The sequence below is a fragment of the Grus americana genome, chromosome 5, assembly GCF_028858705.1.
Source record: "Grus americana isolate bGruAme1 chromosome 5, bGruAme1.mat, whole genome shotgun sequence".
NCBI lineage: Eukaryota > Metazoa > Chordata > Aves > Gruiformes > Gruidae > Grus > Grus americana.
In genome coordinates this window covers 14996656-15017959 of record NC_072856.1, presented here as the reverse complement: position 1 = coordinate 15017959, position 21304 = coordinate 14996656, and the positions used below count along the sequence as shown (strand labels likewise).

Below are 21304 nucleotides of genomic sequence, written 5' to 3'. Positions count from 1 at the left end.
GATTTTTCAAGTCATGGTGGGCTGTTTCTATTTCAGTAAAACGGTGCTCAGATTTAATAGTGAGTTGATACAGTCACCTCATTTAAAGATGTATAGACAACTGAATATGCTGAATAGATGCTGGGTCAAAAGAAAATATAGAGAAATGTGATTCCTTAGCTTAAAAATGTATGTTAGTCAAATGGTCTCCGACATAGAAATTACGGTTAAAAATAACACAAAAAGCTTTTTATTTGCTTGTGATTTATCACTGTTCAGATGAGACCGTGGTTAGTCCACCTGTGAGGAAAAAGCTGGTATCAAAATGACCTGATGTTGAGCTAAGCCATGTAATGCTTCCATCTGTATTAATCCTTTCGGGGCAGCTGGATTCTGATTAGGAAGGCAAATCGTGAAAAGGGACAGTACTAAATTAGGCAGTGAGATAATAATTTTAAACAATTGCACACAATTGGGCTCGCCTATAGGCTCCTAGAAAGCTTGCAGCCGAGCAGCAGGCAGCGGTTATTACCTGCTAAAAGTATTAACAGTAGCTACAGTAACTTGCCGAAGGATAGAGGGGATATGCCTTAGAATAAAACCTCTGTGTGTCAGAGGGATTTTCAGACTGTACAAGAGTTATGTTTTTTTTACTAATGTTAGGCAAACTGTTTTGTCTTTGCATTGACTTTACATTGGCCGCAGCCTACACAGAGGGAACTGCTGGAAAAAAGGGGGGCATTAATACTTTACTGTGTGCGGGCCAGCCAGTAGTTAGAGAGGGGGCCCATGTTTTCTTAGGGCTCAGATGGCAAAGCTAAGTATTCAGCCTACGGCAGGAAAAAAGTGCCTTTTTTGTTTTCTGGCTGGAGAGTCCAAGCATTCCCAAAGGAACACAATGAATGGCCCATTTTGTCTGACACTGTTTCGTAGACATAGAATTCTTGTTTTTTCATAATTATTCTTGCCCGTCACTGGGTGTGCACATGACATTTGAGCGTGTTTTAAAGTCTTAACACACTCATGTGCCTGCAATAAAGTTACTCATAACAATCCAGGCTTTCTGCAGACAACAGAGCAGGGTCTGTTGTTTTCACAAGTCACAGCAGCTGGGAGGCAATTGTGAAGACAACAGCTTAATCTAGCTGGAAAATACAGGAAGAAGAGAATATACACTCAATTTCCTTCCATATTATTGCAAACAATGCAGAGGGCTTTTTTTGTTGTGGCTTTTTCTTTTCTTTGCTCTGGGTGGTCTGACTGAAAATGTGAGTGGCATAAAATACACTAGTAAATGTACTTTGAAATTTCAACTTGTTGCATTTCTGTATTCATGCTGATGTGCCTAAATCTGTTAAAGGGTGAGAATATTAATCTACGTGAGCACTTTAAAAATCATGCAATAACAGCCTTATTTTGACCTCATCTACACGGTGTTTACACTGGTGTTGCTTTACAACATATGTTGCAGTTGCTTCTGAGTTACACTGGAATAAATGAAACTGGAATCAGGAACTTAGAGGAAATTTGATTGCTGAAAACTTCCATTTGAAACAACATTACTTAAAGAAAAAATAAAGCTGGCAGTCTTAGATGTTCGAAAGTTGTATTTTAGCTTCTGTGTAAAAGGACAAGGGCACTCAGTAATTTGTTTCTTTATTGCGTGCTTCTGAATCTGTAGATTAATCATATTTGTAAATGCTTCATTTATTTCAGAAGCACATTTACAAACAAAGCATGCAATAAATTAACATGCAAACTCAGTTAAAAAGCCTCATAAGTAGGCAGTGATCAGATTTTACCCTAGCTGTATTTTCTGGTCAAAGTTTTGTGAAATATTAGGGAGCTGGTTTTGGGGGGTTTTTTGCTTGATGTGAGGCATGAGAAGTGAAGAGGAACATATACTTCAGTTATTATGTGAACACCAGAAAGACTGAATTGCAAATTAACATAAATTCGATTGGAGAGGTGGAGGTAGCTTAGCAGTCACCATTAGATGTGGTTTCAGTGAGGGTAGATGTTCCTTTTAAAGAAAAGGCGATATTTATCCAATTGCAGTAAAGGTAACTTCCTTTCCTGCTCTTGGGAATGCTACATACAGCAGATTTCCAGTAACCATGGCAGACAACTCAGATGGGAAAGATTTTTATTATGCATAGCACAGAGGTTATAGCAGCAACTGGTAACAGCAAAAGCCAGTCAGACTGAGTATGGAAAACAAATGAGTGATTTGAACACGGTCCAGACTTCCAGGAAAGAGAATCGAGATCAGGTTAACGTGTGCTGAAAAAATACAATATGAATGCTGAGATGGCTTAGATGTACACTCTGCTGGTTGTAAAAGAGCTGCAAATAGTACAATAGCACAGGCACCAGCCAACTCTGGGGCAGCAGTATCGGGGATGCACGTAGTGTTGGAAATGCAGTGAGTATTACTGTGTTCAGCCGTAAAATAAAGCAGATAGATAGTAATAATGTCACATAGACATCCGATCTATTTAAAAAAAAAGCATGGATGTGGAGTTCAGGGTCTAAGCACTAAATCAGTTAGGCACACTACTGACCTAACAGTAAGCAAAGTGTCTTCCTCTGTTTTCCTTAAAATACACCACCACACCCCTCCCCTCTATCTCCCTTAAAACTACAATACCGATGTGGTCCAAAATAAACATACAGATTAGTTGGTCTGTGCATCTCACATTAATCCTGTTCAACCCATTTGCCCTCACAACTCAGAAACCTTATATTGGTATCTTATTGTCTTGTATTTTCTTTTGTTGCAATTTTGGAGTTAGACCAACTTTCACAACGGAAAAAAACCCACTCTGACCTAAAAAATTGTTTTGAAAAATGCATCTAAACTGAAATGGAAAATTGCATCCTGAAAACTCTCATTCACCTGAAAAGACAGTGGAGACAAGCAGGTGCTTACAAAACAGGGAGTTTAGGGAGGAGCGTTGTTTACTCTGAAGACCCCTGAGTGCACTAGGAGGGCTTTAGAAAAACATGATTTTAATTTGTTTCAGCTGCATATGTCTATCTTAAAAAAAAAAATATAGATGTGTGGGGTGTCCTCATTTCCTTGATATGATGCTACTTTTATGTCTAAGCTTTTCTTGTATTTGTGACAATGACCTTCCTAAAGCCAAGAAAGCCAAATGTCCTTCACTATGGTCTCCTTCCTCATTATGGAAGTTCATTGACAACTTTTGGGCTTGACTGTCTTGATATCAGTGGCCTAGAAAAGAGAATTTACTGCCAGATAGCTACCTTGTATACACAAAAATACTCTCCAAAAGAGATGAAGTGAGAGTGAATGCTAGGAGTTTTGCAAGGAGGCTGAAGGTGAGGAGTGAAAAGATTAAGTGAAGGAGGAAAAAATGATTTGATAAATAGAAGAGACAGAAAGAAATCCAGCAATAATAGATGTGAGCGATAGAGTGATTTCCAAATGACTTTTTTTGTTACTCAAGTTGTCTACCACTATGATTAGCCCAGCTGGCATGCTGGCTTCTTCACTCAGCAGCAAACCTCTCAAATGTATCATGCTCAAAGTACAGCTTTACAGAGATAGAGGTGGTCTTCACAGACTAAGCATTTAAGAAACACAGGTTTTGTGTGTCCAAGAAAGTCGTTCAAATGGTGACTATCCAGGACTGCAGCAAGCAAGTTGTGTAGCCAGGTGGGTCTAAGAACTCTGAAATCCCAAGTCAGGGATTTGGAAAACAAGAGGAAAGCATATTCTACATATCTATACTTGTGTGTGCATGTGTGCGTATCTATATTTAAAAATATGTATATAAAATATATGTATATGTGTATATAAATATGTATTCTACATGGATATACACTGACCTGTATATTATATATGTACATGTGTACATATGTAGAATATGCTTTTCTCTTTATAATATAAAGTATATAAGTGTATCTATGTGCTTATGTATTTATATAAATATCTATATAAAGATACATTCACTTTCACTTTAAGAAAATATCTAATAGGAAAGTTTCTGCTTGTTAAGATATGTGACTTTTTAATGGCATGTACTACACACTAATTTACATCGTGCATACATTTTAAGAGTAGTCTCCTCCTGGTAAGTAAACAAATTTCCACAAAGGCATCTTCAGTGTACTTAAACATTGTCCACGTGGGGACATAGTGCAGAAGAACTAAGGTGCTACAAATAAATGTACTGAAATACTGTGTGGTTGTTCTACATAGTTGAACCCTGAAACAGAGCTTCAGAACAGAGCACGGTGGCTTACAGGTAAACACAGATGTAAGACTTTGAACAAAGCTATTGAAAGAAGCTTTTTGTCTTCTCCTCTGGTTTTGGAAGTCTATTTGGATAGGCAGTTTTGCAGTTTCTTCTCTCATTTTCTTATTACCTGACCAAATGAGCAAAATTATGACAAAGGTAACTTACTTGCTGGATCTGGTTGTCAGTAGGGCATGCTATCGTGACTCACGGTTTTGCAAGATGATATTACATTAGACTGACATAATGGACTCTGATTGTACCACCAGGTCAGCCCTCATCCTTAGTCTTAACTTTTATTTTTTTTCCTTTCTCTCTGTCTCTGTCCTATTTCAATGTATGTAAAAAGTGTCAGCACTAACTAGTTCCTACTTTGGAAAAAAAGTAGCACTTCAGCTGCTCCTGCGAATTCTTTCATCCTCTGAGCAGTGATTAATATACAGGTTTAAGAAGAATTTTTAAACAAAACCTGGAAAAAAAGGAAAAGAGCAAATATGCAGGCTAATGGTGTACCCTGAGGTGAGCAAAATGCATTTTTTTAACAAGCCAAGCATAGCAAAAAAGCTATTCTACAGTGAAATTAATAATTACCAAAAAGATTTGCTAGTATTATTGTTGTATCCATTATGAGAATATGGTAACATGTTTAAAAAACATGGGAAGTGTGAATCAAAGCCCAAAGATTCAAACTGGTCTCTAATTTTTAATGTGAATTCTGTTCGTATGCCCCTGGTGCATAGCCTGAAATACAGTCTGTGGATAACAACTGTCTTTCTTTAGAGTTGTGCCACTTAACCTGAAAATTATATCCGTTCCTCTGATAGTACGGATTTCTAATTTTCTTTACCATCCTGCTTTAACAAAGCTTTAAGGTAGGAGGGCATCTTAGTGCCACTTGTAGAAGGTGCCTGGCTATAATACATGATTTCAGCCCCAAATATTTTCCAAAGGCAAGGTTTGTTTATTAACTGAACCCCATGCTGAGATTCAATCAATCTAATACAGGCTGAGTTTGAAGTTGAACATTCAAACGTATGCCCATACATCTTAGGCATATATCTTACATAATGATGTTGGCCCCAGACATCTTTCTGGGTTTGTTTATGTCTGTTATGGATTCCCCTCATTATCCATGCTGTTTGAGGGATTCCCTATGGATTCAGCCAGTTTATTGCATACTTTTTTAATTTTATGCCAAACTGAATGCTCTGAGTGGCAGCTCGTATGGTAGCTCCATACAGCTTCCTCTCAAATCCAGAGATGAATGCCGTGATTAAGGTTAAATAAAATAATATGGAAACCAACATGCTGCAAAAGGGTATGTGAGAGAATGCCTCGGGAGAGGCAAGAGGGTTATAAAAGTAACGTGAATGATAAAACATTAAGATGTCGACTACTCTTCCTATTTCTTTTCCTTTTAATTATAGTTAACCATTAGAGCAACAATTCTGTGATTTGCACGATCTTCCTTACTGAGCATCTATGGTAATAACACTGGGAAAACTCATTTATTAAATTTCATCGGAGTGAAGGGATGTTTTAATATGCCGGTCGCTAAGCACATCTGTGTGTGCACACAACTCCCAGTAACATTAATTGGAGTTGCATATGCAGATCAGCCGGAGAACAGAGTCTTAAATATAGAAAGCAGAGATTGGTATGGGCCGTGCTCCGTTCTCAGGAGTGTGTCCTGCCTCACTGAAGTAAGTGGCATTTTTGTGGCTGTCCCGAGAGACGAACGTTGCCCTTCTCATATTCAGCATATAGTACCCATTTAGTTCTTGTAGGAGAGTTTACTAGGAGTAATATATGGCCAGAAGAAATGAGAGCTAAAAGACAGGTTTTTCTTATAAAGCCTTTGCATTATGAAAAAAGATTGTTTTCAATCTGAAAACTCAGATTTATAAACACTTAATTCATCAGTTCCCCGTGCCTTTCATTTGAAATAAACAGCCAGCAATATTATTTTAAAATAAGGCAGAAGGTGTAACACAAATGAAGTAATGTTTTGAGAAATATGTGATTGATGATTAAAAAACAGAGAGAGAAGGGGTGTGGGGGGGTGTCAGTCCAGCATTCATTAGTCAGGCAAAACTTGTATTTGAGCGTGCATTAAGTCAGAAAGACGAGACAGTGTGTCTGGAAAATTATTCTTTCTTTGAGAAGCAGTCTCTCAAAAATATTCCCTTGTTTCTTAAATCTGAAGGCATCCTTTGACTGACTTAGTTATTTCATATCTATTGATGCTAGAGAAAACAAAAGAAACTTTAAAACCTGGAAACATAAACATCATTGAACCACCCACTTTAAAAAAAAGGGCGGGGGGGAGGAGAGGGAGAGAGAAAAAGAAAAGAAAGAAATCACAGTGGATGTTTTCCAGTAGGGAACATGCTACGCTGTGTAAAGGGGGCTAGTGTAACAAGAAGTCATCTATTCTTGATTTCTTTAGACAGCTAGAGCTTTGTGCCTTGTCTAGTTTCTACGTTTTAAGAGCTTGTTCTGTGTAGCAGAAATAATACAATAAATGGGTTTAACCACATTTGTCTCAGCTAGACAGTCTGCTTTGTCAAAGATTGCTGGTACAACATAAACAAATTATGTGTTTGTAGTGCTTTTCAATGAAAGGCTATCTAACAGAGCGGAGATTGTGTTTCGGCAGCTGTAGATTTAATCTCCTACCTGTCAGTTAAAGCAGGCATTTCCTGAGCAGATAAGGCCTGGCTGCAGAGGGGGGTGCAGCCACAGCTGGACAAAGGGCCATTGTTATTGCCCTGTAATTCTATGTAGATCTGCCCATGCGTTTCATCACACCAACTCTGGGCATGTTGCAGAGGAGCCAGCCCTTCGCTGCAGGTTCGGCAGGCAGAAAGGGACTTGCAGCACAGCTTTGTGCTATTGATTCCCACCGATTGTCAGGAGCGACTGAGGAAAATATCCCAACTTTGAGAGCGGCGTCACTCCAATGTGAGCGTGATCATGGGATTGATGGCAAGGATCTATTCGCAAGCCGAAAGCGCGCTTTAAATAACACTGGAGTTCTGACAAATCGGGGAAAGCCAGAAAACGGGAAGATTGGCATTCCTTCTTGAATATCAGGATCTTCTGCAGAAAAGGCAGCACAGCAGTGCGGATTTATGTCTGAAGTATAGCTGTTGCTGGAATTTTAACACCCAGACTTGGATAGGAAATACCTAATGCTCATTTTAAATATGAGTTTCCTGGGTTTCTGCCTTATTTTACCTTTTTAGTGATTTTGTGCTTTCAAAATGTTTTTGTAGATGAATCATAAATGCTGTAGAAAGTTGAGGAGCCAATATAACTGATTTGAGCCAGACACAGTTGGCATAGGAAGGAAACAGGCTGTGTGTATGTTGCTGGAAGTTTAGAAACTCTCTATTGCTTACTCCAAAATCTGCAGTAAATACTGTATACCTAGCAGTGGCAATCACCTCAGTCACACTGTGCAAACACACCAGTTTCTGGGAGCCTTTTCTGAATAAAGATGGTCAGATTGTGTCAAAATCTGAGGAATCCTGGGAAGAGATGGAACAAATTAATTTTTGCATGCAATCAGTATTCTGATTTGACTTTGATCTCTAGACACAGGAGTTTTCTGCATTAAACTAGTTCTCCACGTAATTGCCTTTGATAACCCTTTGTGTTTCGAACTAGACACTCCATGAACATCACGTGATTTCTGGAAGTTATCTAGGTTACGCTTCTGCATTAAATCTCTTTCAAAAAATATACAGAAGCAAGAATATTCTCACCAGATGTGAGTACCTCCTTTGACCTAGTCTCTTGAATACTATCCGTTTAGGCTTGTGGAAGAATATCAACGCTTGTCTCTATAATAGAGTAAATTCACAGAGGAGTAAATACCTGAAGAAATCAGCCATAGGACTGGCTGGGATTGGAAAGGCATCCCCTTTTCGCAGCTGTGACTCGCCTCCACCCTTGTATCCTGACAGTAGACAAGTGTTCGAGGGCTAAACTGTGTAGCGCTGGCAGGTACCTGCTCAAAAGCTTCCTCATTCTGATTTTTCAACAGGGCATGTCCCTCCTTAGCCATAGCTCTGCACTTTGGGTAGCTCTTTCGACAGTTGTGCGGTAAGGTGTAAAGGTTACAAGCAGCAGATTACAATGGAATTGATGTATATCTGCTATGCATTGTTGCTTCTGCGACTGGAAAAGAAATCAAGGCCTCTGAGTGTTCTCGTGTGTAAACTGTAGATGTAATACTGTCCTCTGAATGGGTCTTTGAGCTGGAATTAATTAATAATTGTAAGGTATTCAAAAGCTCTAAGTGCTTATATAGTTACAATAAGTATAGTTACAAATCTTGGAATACCTGTGAAAATATAGAAAACTTTAAAAACAATACATTGATCAGGAAGAAATTTCTCCGGTAGCAAAGTAAATGGTGGAACTCCTGTTAGCATCAGTGACCCCCTGGATTTCAGATATATTCTGTATTTGTTTAATATGATAGAAAAACCCCAACCTGTTCTTTTGTTGTACCTTTTTTACTTCTATAGGGCAGAAGGATTTTGATCAGAGGCATTGAAAGATGTTTCTGTTTTTGTTCCCAATTGTACTGGAGCTATTCTTTAATGTGGAAGACCATCCTTCCTTTAGCAATCATCAGTGTTGTGGCATTAGATGATTTTTTAATACTGTATGTTTCAAGCCCTTCTACTGAGGGAATTAGTTTCATGTTAATAACTAGTGATGGCTACTATTCAAAAAAACAACTTGGTCTGGAAAGGACGTGGGGGGAAAACTCTGCTTGAAAGCACCAGTATGAAATGCAAATTTTAAAGCATCTCTTGCTCTAAATTTTTCCATCAACAGGACATTTCAACGTACTCCAAAAATCTTGCACATCTTGATATCACCGTAAAAACATAAGCTAATAAGGAATTTTTGACATAATTTATATTTAGATTTGAGCTGAAGTAATGGAGCTTCCGTATATAAAATATCAACAAGTATCATTAGGCTGCGATATTTTTCTTATTTTGGCACGAATAAGACAAGGTGCAAATGAGAAACATACATCTTCACTAGTCTTTGGAAATATCTGAAATAATTGACTTGCTCAGTCTTCTGTGATGGCTTGGTGACCACTAACTGTGACAATTTGCATAATAGTCAACTCTTCACTTCTGTAGAGATAACTGTTTGTATCTGATTAAAATTAGGACTGTTTTAGTTCTCTTGACTTTTCCAGAAGTTGCAGAAATAGAGATTTGCTGTTATGCTTTAACCAAACAAATGCACACATGGGGATAACAATATGCTGAGTTTATGCAGATTTTACAACACAAATCTGAATAAAATACCCACTAATAGACCCTTAAGGAGTAATAAACACACATGAATTTTCCTTAGTTGCACTTTAAAGTGATTTTAACATACTACTAGACCTTAACAATAATATTTAATTGACAAGATTATGCATTTGTATGGATTGAAAAGGTGGTAGATCTCTAATTCCAAATGAACTATAAATTCACTTTTGCATAACATGTTTTATTTATTTCTCTATAGCAGAGATGTTCTCCATCCCTCCTAGTGAGAGTTTCTTAAAATACAGACAATTTAAATAGATTTAATTACCATTTATCATACTCTTAACTTCATGAGATCATCTTTAGTTGAATTTTGTATTTCCAGGTAGTCAAGGAGCTGGATAAAAACAGGGAAATACAATGAGAAGCTAATAGAAATTAAATGAGAGCTCGTGTTTAAAACTGTTCTGTTTTCAGTGTGGTTGGTAGTATTTTTCTGTTACTCCCTTCTTTATTTCCCAAGTAGATGGAATTTAAGTTTAGTTCATTTAAAGTTTCAAAGTAGTGAGGAAGAAATAATGAAAAATAAGGATGCTCTGTTTCACTCTGTGATCATGGCTGCAATTTTCACATTAATGTTGTGGCCACTGCAGTAGACTTAAATCTCCAAATCATGCTGAACCATTGGACAAACGGAAAAAATGATAGGGGAAAAGAAAGAAAATAGCAGTTACAATCCATTTACAAATTCAGTAGTGGGCTACATATTTTTCATAGTATTTCCCGTACGAAATGTTCTCACTTTGCAAGTCTATGGTATCTTTTTTACAGTTTATTTGCCAACACGTCCCCTGGGATCTCATTGGCAGACATTTTCTTTGTGGCTCATGTACTTTCACTGAGAGGAAATATTTTTCAATTAGACTGTAGATAATTAGATGGCAGATAAATTAGAACATAATATACCTCCCTATATAGATATAGCTCCAGTGATTCTATGTTACTAACAGGAGCAGAAAGTAGTCTCTGAATAATTTTCAATGTGGGAGCTAACGTCAGTGCGATTTTCAGTGTCTTAGCTACGATGCAGTGCCTGTGCGATCGCGTTTGGTCTGTTGGAGCCCACCTTTCTTCAACTGCCATTCCTCCTCACGCAGGGTCACAGTTGCTTCCCTGGGATTATTTATGCTAGGGAGGATTTCTCACTTAAGCGTTTGGGTCCACTCTCACATATTATCTTTACATTAGAGAATGTTAGGCATCGATGGCGCATTAATTCAAAGCCTCGTGAGTTCATCAGTTACATTTCTGAGCTCAGAACAAAAGGCCAAGCCACCACTCGCACACGAAGTAGCCAGATCCGTTGTAACCGAACTGCTCAGTTAACCCAGCCCAGCCTTAGTCGCTTTGCTTCCTCAGAACAGCACAAATAAACCAACCGGACCATTCAATTATAACCAGAGAGACCTTCTCATTGTTTCAGTACAATTCTTCTACAGTTTTTCTAAATAGATCATTTTGGGCAGCAGAAAAGGGCTCAGTCATAGAACAAGCTCATTACAATATTGGCAGAGTTGGGGAGGAGATTTGGGCCCAAACCTGCAAAAATCTTAGCACGTAGCTGCTTTTAAGCATTTAAGTGATCCCACTGACTTTCACATACATATTTTCAGAGAAGAAGTCCCTACTTCTTTATGCAACGTGGTGTTTGCTTTCTTGCAGGGTCACCAACATGACCTAATCAAAATAAAATTCAAATTAACAAACCTTCTTATATTTCTTCTCTTACAAAGAACAACAAAACCCAACACTAGTTATTGAAATGAATAAAACTCCAATGCTGGTATAAAAATAATAGCGCCAAGTATTCAGAATGAAGATGAGGTAAATGCATAGAATATGCAGAGTATTGAAAAACTTGCACTAGCAGTATCGGGGGCACAAACACTGCTTTCAATGCCATTAAGATTTTTAAATTGAATCGACCTAAAATGTAACCTATTGAGCTATCAGTTATGGCCACTATGTTTGATCATATAAACACGTATTTTGAGCATTCTGAAAATGCATATTCTTACTTGATACACTGCCATTACCTGGGAAAATCTTCTATTTTAAAATCTTCTACACTGTAATTTTTAAATGAGAGAGTAAAAAATTTCAAACACATTTTTGTGATGGAAATTAAAAGCTTAATGACTGCATAGACAGGTTAAACTTGTCATCTGGCTATACCAATTAGTCAAGAAATTAAAAAACCTTAGTTAGAAATTCAAGTTTAAACTGTGAAAAGTTTAAACCTTCCGGTGAATGAATTAGGTTCTCACAGAAGCTGTAACATCACAAGGACAAAAAGTACTGTATATCCCATACAAAAGAAAAAAAAAAAATCAATTCAGTAAATTCAAAGAGTGGTTTCTCAGCTAATGTGTGTTGGAGTAGTCTGTTAGATTCAATATAAATCTCAGGATTTCAACAAGTTCAGAACAGGATGCAGAGGTTTTATTGGTGGAAGAAGTGGGGGGCAATGGTTTTAAATAGTAATGTTGGATTATTCTAGGCAATTAGAACATATTTAGCCTATCGCACTGGTTTCTACTAGTGCTGGTTGTAATAATAATAAAAAAGCTTTAGGGAAGGGTTAAAATATTGTAAAGATTGTGCTTACTATGTCTCAGAAAGATGGCACTTAATTCTCCCCTTTACCGAAGTAAACAGTACGACAGAGAGGCAACTTGTCAAGTTTGATCTTGAAAAGTTTGCGGGGAATTCAGCCGCCATTATCGGGTGGGATTTACTGCTGCTCTGGAAACCTGCGATCCTCACAGCTAGGCAGAAATGTCTGAGCTGCCTTTTTGCTTGCTCTGCTGCCATCCTTTTCTCTGAATGCCTTTACTTCTCTAGCTGCAATGTTAGTTGCTGTAGAGGCAGCTTTGGTTTTTAAAGACAGAACCCTTCCTATTCCTTAGTCTCACTTAACGTGCTGTGTTCTTCATTCAAAAGAGGCGGATCATTTTCATTCAAGGCATTATTTTTGTATGACGCATCGCTTTGGCTTCCATTTTCCAGGCACGACACTAACCATCAATGACTTTTTAACAAGGAGGATTGTCCAGCCAGCTTCTGAGATTAGCATTCACATGACTGTGGGACAAAGAACTGCAGATTTGCCCAGTTTATCAAAGGGCCACCAGCTTTTATTATTTCAGGGAGAATCAAATTGGAAGTTGCTTCTTGAACTAATCAGGGCTGATTTGCTCTAAAGTTGCTTCCTGACTTAGATCTCAGGCAAGGAAGTGCTGTAATCAGTTCCCAAGGGCCGTCAGAGTTGTGATGGGATATTAAAGGAATGGTACGCCACCTTTTAAGAGTTCCCTAATCTCGGTGGCTTCTCGTGTTTTAACGCAGTTAAATCTGAGCTTGTAGTATAGAAACAGACATTAATTTTATGAGGTAGCTTTATATAACAGACGATTTTACTTGAGGTTGCAGAACTGAATTTTGGAAAGAATATACTCACGTTTTCTCCAGGGTCTGTACAGTTCAGTTAGAGATATAGACTTGCAGAATTGTTCAAAACCAAACATTTACTACCCGTCACCAGGAAAAAAAAAAAAAAATCTTCATGAAAGAGAAAATGAGTCCCCCTGAGTGTCACTGTTTGCATATTAGCCCATAGTACAGGCTCTGCCAAGTTACTCTCTGACTGACTGCTGCAGATGCTCTTTCTCAAGTATTCTGAGTGAGATCTTTAGTGCAAGTCTTCGGGGACAAACAATAGCACCTGTTCCTCACAAGATAGCAGCCCAGTTAGTCCATTCATGTATCTTTAATGAAGCTCTGGGGCAGATGGCAAAAAATGGCATCATCAACAACTTAGCACAGAGGAGACAAAAGGGGAAAGTGCCGATCCAACAATACGTTCTTTTTACGAATGGGAAGAGACAGAGTCGGAGTGTTTCTCGGGCATCTGCTACAGTCTTGGTTTTCAGAAAGACCTGAGGAACATCTCAGCAATTAAAATTTCTGGGCATGTAGCCGATTTTATGAAGTACGCCAATCAACACCTCCTCCCAATTTCTCCCCCCTCAGTAAAGTAATAATAATAATAATAATAATAATAATACTACCACTACCACCCCCCTCCAGGAAAAAAAAACCTGTCAAAAATTAAGGTGACTACTATTTTTTTGGCATTCATTTTACATCTTTAATAATTCAGTGATTGGTGATACTTGTACATTCTCTTCCTTTTTAATTCTTATTTGTGCTTTTCAGTTGACCTGTGCTGAAAATCGACACGTATGTATATAATAATTCTGGGTGGAACCAACATTTACCTAGGAATAGTATTTAATATGTGCCAGAGGGAAGACCCATGAGAGGGAATGGTTGCCATTCTCTATGGGCTTTTTTCAGGCTGTGCAACTCTCTTAAGTGTGAACTCAAACTTGCGCTCTAAATGTAAGCCACCTTTAGCCAAAGTAACATGGATTTATATAGGCTGAGGACCTGATCCAGCATTCAGAGTAGCATTTCAAGGAAGAATAGCAGATAGCCAGAACATGCAATGGTAATTCTCCACACTTAACAAAATTGCTTTTATTTGAGAGTTTAAAAAAAAAAAATCTTTTTGAATATGGTGGATGCAGGATTGCATTGGGAAATAACCATTGTAGGATTTGGTTATTATATGTTTCAAATTATTTTTATGACACTGCAATGCGAAGTATTGCTATGGGTACGTATGCACCATCCCTCTAACCAGAGTACTCAACCTGATCTCTTCTGTGTCTTGTGAGATTGTGTTGGTGTCTTGTACCTTTGCAACCCCGTGGAAATACTTTCTGTGTGTGGTGACTGAAAGGGATATTTCTTAAACCTTGGGTCCCTTTGGTTAGACTGTAGTTGGGAACTACTGAAAAGGATTGTAAGTTGGATTGTATTGAATTCCTTCCAATATATCCTATAGTTGTTTCTATTAGACAAAGCCTGTGGTTTTCTTTTGCTGTTCTCTTGTAGAGCCTGTGTAAAGGAACACCACATAGCAAAATGAGCACCATTTTATCAGAGGTAAATGCCTGTGCTGGGCACATGGGGATCAACTCCAATCTAACCAAGTTTAACTCATATCCTAAAACGCACAGCCAGGCTTACCTCAGCTAAAATGAGAGAAATAGCTGCTCAAAGCTGGTTTCTTTCACGCCCCAGTGCCATAGCAGTAATTGCACAAAGACCTTTTTATTATAAGTTGATTTTCCTGAGAAATGGATTCAAAAAAATACTGTAAAGTGTTTATTTTTTGCTTGACCTTTATTAACCTACATCTTAGGGCTTTCCCAAGAGAAGAGTTGTTGGTAAATTAACCCTCATAGACACACACAGTAGCATTTCTGCACTGCATCAATGGTTATGAAAGTAATGGGGATGTGACAAGAAAATTTGGCACTATTTAAACAATGTCATAGGTCAACATATGGGATTTGACCAAAAAAGTTTTTTAGGAATTAAATGAAAAAAAATTGCTTGAAGTGTACTTTAACTTTTTAATAGTATTTAATGCCACCGATTTATAGTAGGATGAGGGCAATTTTTTTTTTTTCCCTAAAACCCCAATTTCTTCCTACATTTACTAGCTTTGATATAGAAACCATTATGTGTTTGCTTAACTACTAATCAGAAAAATCATAGTCAAACCCTTGGGTACTTCTGGGGTTAAGGAATGATGGATAAAACCTCTTTGTGATCCTAGCCACTGTCTCTGAAACACATGTAGCATAATTAAGGAACTGGGAAATTAACACGTGGATTTAACAGGCACAATTCTATCACATCTCCTGTTTTCTATATGCAGAACACAAATGCTGGTATAAGATGAAGAATTTTTGGCTTTTGCATGTTTGTGCTTTTTGATACATTTATTAAGGTCAAATTAAATTTGATATAGTAGGTTTTATTCTGAAATGGTCTCTGAGTACAGCTCCATAATTACCAAGCTACATGATAGTGCATAAAGCTATAAAACTGCTTAGACAGACAAGCAATTTATATGTTATAGTGAGGTGTGTATGGCAAAGGATGTTAGTTTAATTGGGATCCAAGATGTTGGAGCCTTAAATCTTAAGAGCTGGGGTGTTGACTAGAAGATTATTTAATACTGTGGTGAGATTTTGAAAAAACATACCTAAGTTGTTGGTATATATATGAACAATACAACGTTGTAAGATCTCAGAATTAAAATTACCCTAAGGATACTAAAATTTGAATGTCAAAGTAGCTATTGCAGTGTTAGGTTACTTCTAAAATGCTTGTCACACTGCTGTCTGGGACCAAAGATAAGAAAACTTGTGAAAAATTAATAGAAATATGTACCACTTCTTTTTAAAGAACCTATGGTATATTAGAAAGATTTTGTACCTGTTTACCTTGTGCCAGGACAGGGAATATTAATTAAAAAAAAAAAAAAGAGACCCAGGAAGAAGTAGGAAAACGTGCAGTTCACTGAGACTGTTACACCTTTGACACTGAGGGAAAACAATGTTAGTGAGGGCTTTGATGTGATAATGTGAAATTGGCAGGGATTACATTAAGGCGAAGGTTCTGTGGGACTGTGTGAACACAAGAACACTATCAGTACTGGAGAAATACCTGTCAAGACAAATTTGTGCTATTTCTGATCAGAGGCTCTCTTCTGTTTAGCAGGTTCAGGGTCACATGCCTCCGCTCATGATCCCAATTTTTCCACACGACCAGCGGACACTGGCAGCGGCTGCTGCAGCCCAGCAGGGATTCCTCTTCCCCCCAGGAATAACTTACAAGCCAGGTAAGCTGACAGGGATGTGAAGCTATTTAACATTTTAAGACATTAACTGTGGGTTTTTGTGTGATCTATTCCCATATCGACGATGTTACACAATGGGCATAGCTGGTTGGAAATAACGGGGAGTTTTGCAGCTCCACTTGAAGACAACTTCTGGTTCGAAGGAGGTGGATGGACTGTTGGGTATTGAACATCATGGGGTTTTTTACCTTTATTCCCCACAAAATCACTTGCTCCAAATATATTGGCCCACTTGCCTAGTAATTTGCATCTGGGCTGCCCTGTGTCATTATACAAAGGCTACGTATCTTTAATTAATTCTGTTATCATCAATGTACTTGTCTTTTGTGCCAAAATTCTTACTCTTAATTAGTGATAAAAGTCAGAGGAAGTATAATTTAATTAGCAGGCTTCAAATGGCCAACTTTTTTTGTTTGATTTCAATCTGAATAATAAAAGGTTTCAGTGGTTCAATCCCAGTCATCATTCACACTTGTAACAGGTCACATAACCTTGCAGTGAAATATGTTTTGAGATGATTTAGCAAATGTTATGATTTCTTTCTTTTTTCCTCCGAGTTTACAGGACTCCTGGGGAATTCAATTAGGGATATAATGGTTTGAAGCTACTTTCAGAGCCTCCTTGTAAACAGGGCTTTAAATGTTTAAAGACACGTTGCCAAAGGAATTCAATGTAGGAAGATAGTTAAGTAAATAAAAGTCAACCTTATTTTCATTTGTACATTCTTTGTAAGTGACCTCAGTCCAGAAGCAGCAACCTTATTTTGCTCATTAATAGTATTCCCTGTCAAGCTGCCTTTAGCATATTAACCTGATAACTAATAACTACAAAACATAAATACCAGTTTCTTTTTGACGTTAAATATGAAATGTACAAAGTAAAGCATTGATCCTGCTCCCACTTGATGTTAGTGGTATTTTTGCTGTTGACTGCAGCAGGAGCAGGGTCAAATCCAAAGTAAAGCCTCCTAACAGATGATGTAAACAGCATCCTAATTAAAAGCCAGGTTGAACTGAAAATCTTTTCTAGCAAGTTTACTTAATATTAGATGAAGTGAGGCCAAGCAGGATTTCAGCAAGCATTTCCGTTTGTCCCACTCCCTTCTGTCTCTTTAGTCTAGAGACATTCCTCTTTAAACACAGAATCTTTGTCCAGTTATTATCTTATTTTCAGGTTTAAAAATCCCAAAGTTTCCTTTCCAATTTGACAAACTGGCGCACTGTATGCAGGAACCAGTTAATGGAGCTCGGAAAGGCAGGTGGCTCTACATGGCACAGGATGATGGGTATTCACACACATCACCACCTCACAACAGTTGGGGACCAAAGTGAAGAATATTTTGTCTCCAAAGACATAAGAGTTGCCAGCTGTGGAAATTGTCTACAACACCCTGGCTAATACCGTTTTTTCTCACAGACAAGAGAAAGCATGTGCTTTAGTTTCCTTGCTTTTCCCATTTTAGTCTCTGAGATGCTTTTTGAATAGTGACTATTAATGATTAAGCTGTTGATTGTGCTTCCCCCTGAAAGGTGATATGTCAAATCACGTTGTGTTGATTTTGGCTCTGTAGGCTACTTGGTACAATAATGACTCAGGAAGAAGAGTACCAGCATGATTTCCTGCACAACAACAGATTTCTGCGCTTATTTGAAAGTGTTCCTTACAGTACCTATACCTATCCTAACAGTTGATTGAGCTTATACTACTTTATACTACCTGTGATACTACTGATCTCATAGCAGAACATGATACAGCTTTAGGGGATTTTTTTTCTTGCTGGAATGCAGAGAGAGAGATCTATAACAAATGTGAAATGAAGTGCAGGCAGAAATCAAGGCCTAGATATCTCAGAACACAGCTAAGCTGTTTGCTAGTATGTTAGTCGTTAATATCCAGCTGATGCTAGTAAAGACCAGAAGTCACAGTGATCTGATTATACCCAGTGGCTTGCAAGAAGTAGGAATATTTATATTTTTAATATATTTATTGAATTCTACAGCATGTGCGGCAAACGTACCTGGGCAGGTTAGTAGTTTCTGTTGGAGAGACATAATGATAAAAAATAATGCCGTACCTACACTTGGTATTGATTAATTCCTATTTTTGGCACTCTTGGCACAGTAGTTAAGGAATTAATGAAACTGGAGATTAAGCTACACTCTTTCATAGAGAGGGTTCTTCAAAGTCATTTCTGAGGAATATTTATGAACTTGACTGCTACTACCCGTACTCTTCTACTTTTGTGAGAAATGAAACTTTCACCTCTAGAACTGTCAGTTTAGACTCACTCATACTTCTGAGGAAAGATAGGAGATGGATTAACCCTTCAGATACTTACCATTTTCTTTTTGGTTGCCTGTTTAGTTTCTATTTCATTTAACTCTAGTTTGATATAGGCAAGCCCAAGTTTTGACACTGCTAGTTTTGCTGGACATTCAGAAAATACAGTGAGTGGGATTTCAATAGCTGTGGGAACTGAGTACTTTTGAAACTGTGTCTTTTAGGGAACGTCAAATATTGTGTGCACAGTCACTTAATTTCCTTTGCCTGCAAAACGGGCTAGATATAAGCCAGCTCTGACTTGGAAGTGGCGTATCAGTGTTAGTGGGCCAATGCAGCCAAGATGAGAAGTCCTGCCTTGGTGTGCAAGCAGGGATATGATTACATGCACGTGTCCATGCAGATATATCTTCACGGGCTAAGTGGGAACCAATTTCATGGATGTTTAGTTCAATGCCAAGATAGCAGTTGCAGAGTACTGTTGCAAATCTGCACTTAACCTCTATCCCTTGAAGTAAGAAAATGGTATTTCTATAACAAGCTACACTAGGTCATGCCTTCAATGGAAGGACCACTAGAAGAGAAGAGAATTTAGTAGGTTCTGAGGCCCTTCCAGCACATCCCTTAGTTGCTTCTGAACTCCTGAGCTCAGAAAGTCATTATTAATAGAAAACTCAAGGAATTGCTGATACACAGCTATGATTTATATTAAAGCCTGACAGGACAGAGTTTCCTACTGCCTGGCAGGATTGTGAGGTGACTGTAACCCTCCCCTCCATATTTTGGAGCTCTAGGAGGTGAAACAGGCCAAAGTTAGCAAGTGCTGATGACAAGTAATAATTACATTAGAAAAAAAAGATCCCCAAAGTCCCATGCTTCCTTATGTATCTCAAAGTCATGTAATATAATTTTCCGGCATGGTAAGTACTAATTGAGAAATCAGAGCTGCATAGACCACCTAATTAATTTTTTATACATATTTCAGTATTTATACTGTATACCGGATTAATTAAAACTTTAGGGCGCTGTGCATCTCAAATGACTGTTGTGACTATTGACCTGCAGGCGCTTGACGAGCCTCGTAGAGTACCTGGTTGTGGGGGTTGCCACTTATTCCAGTGGGAACCTGAGAGTGGCAGCTGTTAGGAAGCTAATACTTGCCCAGAGATGCTACATAGTTAATATAATTATTTTGCATTCCAAGTACAGCGAAGCAACTGCACTGGCTTTCTGACTGTGACCACTATACTTACTACTTGGAACTGGTGGGTAACATAAGTACCATTATACCTCCTCTCCCAGTGCAAATTTCCCTTCACTTAACTAACCGCATGCATCCAGGAAAAGTTAGTGGGTTGGAGTATCCTTGAATGTGATTAGTGTGTCCCCATTAGTGCCCTGGGTCAAGAGAAGACAGGGAGCAGGGGTAAGGAGGAGGGCAGTTCCTTCCTCCATCTTGCAGTGCCTACAGTATTACTTCCTTCAATTTTTGTGGCTAAAAGGGAATGGGGAAGTAGGATGCTGACAGAGTAAAGATATAGAGTAATGCTGGACAGGAGCCAGACCATACTTTGAGCAGAGCTCAAACAGAGCTATGGTTTGTTCGGAGCGGGGAGTGGGAGGGCCGCTCTCCATACTGGCTGCATAATGGCAGTCCACGCGACTTGGAAATGAATGATCACTTTGCTCAATCGGCTTCTGAAAATATTTTGTATTATGTCAGTTCTTCAGCTGATGTGGAAAGCATCTCTGAAAGAGATTATGGAAAATAGAGACATTGAGGTATGGAGATTGTAAACTCTATTTAAAAGGGTTTGTAGAGTGATAAGTTGCAGTGTATTTTCAAAGCATTTCTTCATATTTCATACATAAAGTATATAAAGACCATGATTAGAATGGTTAAGAAACAACTCCTGTCTGCCTACCTAGGTCATTCTCTTTTATACACAAAAATAATTTACAAGAGATTTTGCTATGCTGGCAACACAATGAAAATGTGAAAATGGAGACTGTTTTCCTGGGCTGGTGACAAAAATAGTGAGAAATGTAGCTAATATTTTGCCCTGGTTCTGTTCCTACTTGCACTGGGGCAAATCGACAGTAACTTCTTTGAAATCAATGAAAATAAAATTGGGTAAAGCACGACAAACAAAACTGTCAGGCTTATTCTCATTTGACTGGACCTCAGAACATTCCAGTACTGTGAGATATTTGTCATCACACTAATTACACTCATTAATTACAGTAGCTAATCCACATAACTAACATCACCTTAGATCTGCTGGACTTCACTGATATCCATCATTGCCATTTCCATTTGGAACAGGCCTTTCAGAAATTTTTCCTAAAGCTGTAAGGTGGTTTAAACTTTACAGAGCACAGTACTCTATTTTCAATAGGCTGCTGTTCCTCTTGGCAGGTGAGAGCAGAAAGCATACATCAAATCAACTGTGTACCGAGCTGGCTGTGTCTTTGCATGGCGGAGGTGCTGCATGAGTCTGGTTCTAATGGAAATTCCCCAGGACTGAGTTAAAGTCTGTCATGTGTTCCCTGTTGGGTTTTACTGGTTGAAACAAGGAATCCGTAACCTCAGGATTTGTTGCGGCAATCCATATGTGCCTGACTCCTAAATGTTGAGGTAAAAG

General features: G+C 38.3%; 1 protein-coding gene across 11 annotated transcripts in view; it reads left to right on the top strand.

Annotated features, from left to right (window-relative positions):
* Positions 1–21304, top strand: part of SOX6 (SRY-box transcription factor 6) — a 374241-nt gene that overhangs the window by 255679 nt on the left and 97258 nt on the right. For 9 of the 11 annotated variants that reach the window (XM_054827505.1, XM_054827506.1, XM_054827508.1 and 6 more), the window contains one exon: positions 16238–16361. In XM_054827505.1, the coding sequence (XP_054683480.1) occupies positions 16238–16361 (124 nt within the window). The remainder of the gene's footprint in view (positions 1–16237; positions 16362–21304) is intronic. The other 2 variants (XM_054827502.1, XM_054827500.1) reach the window with 1 other exon arrangement.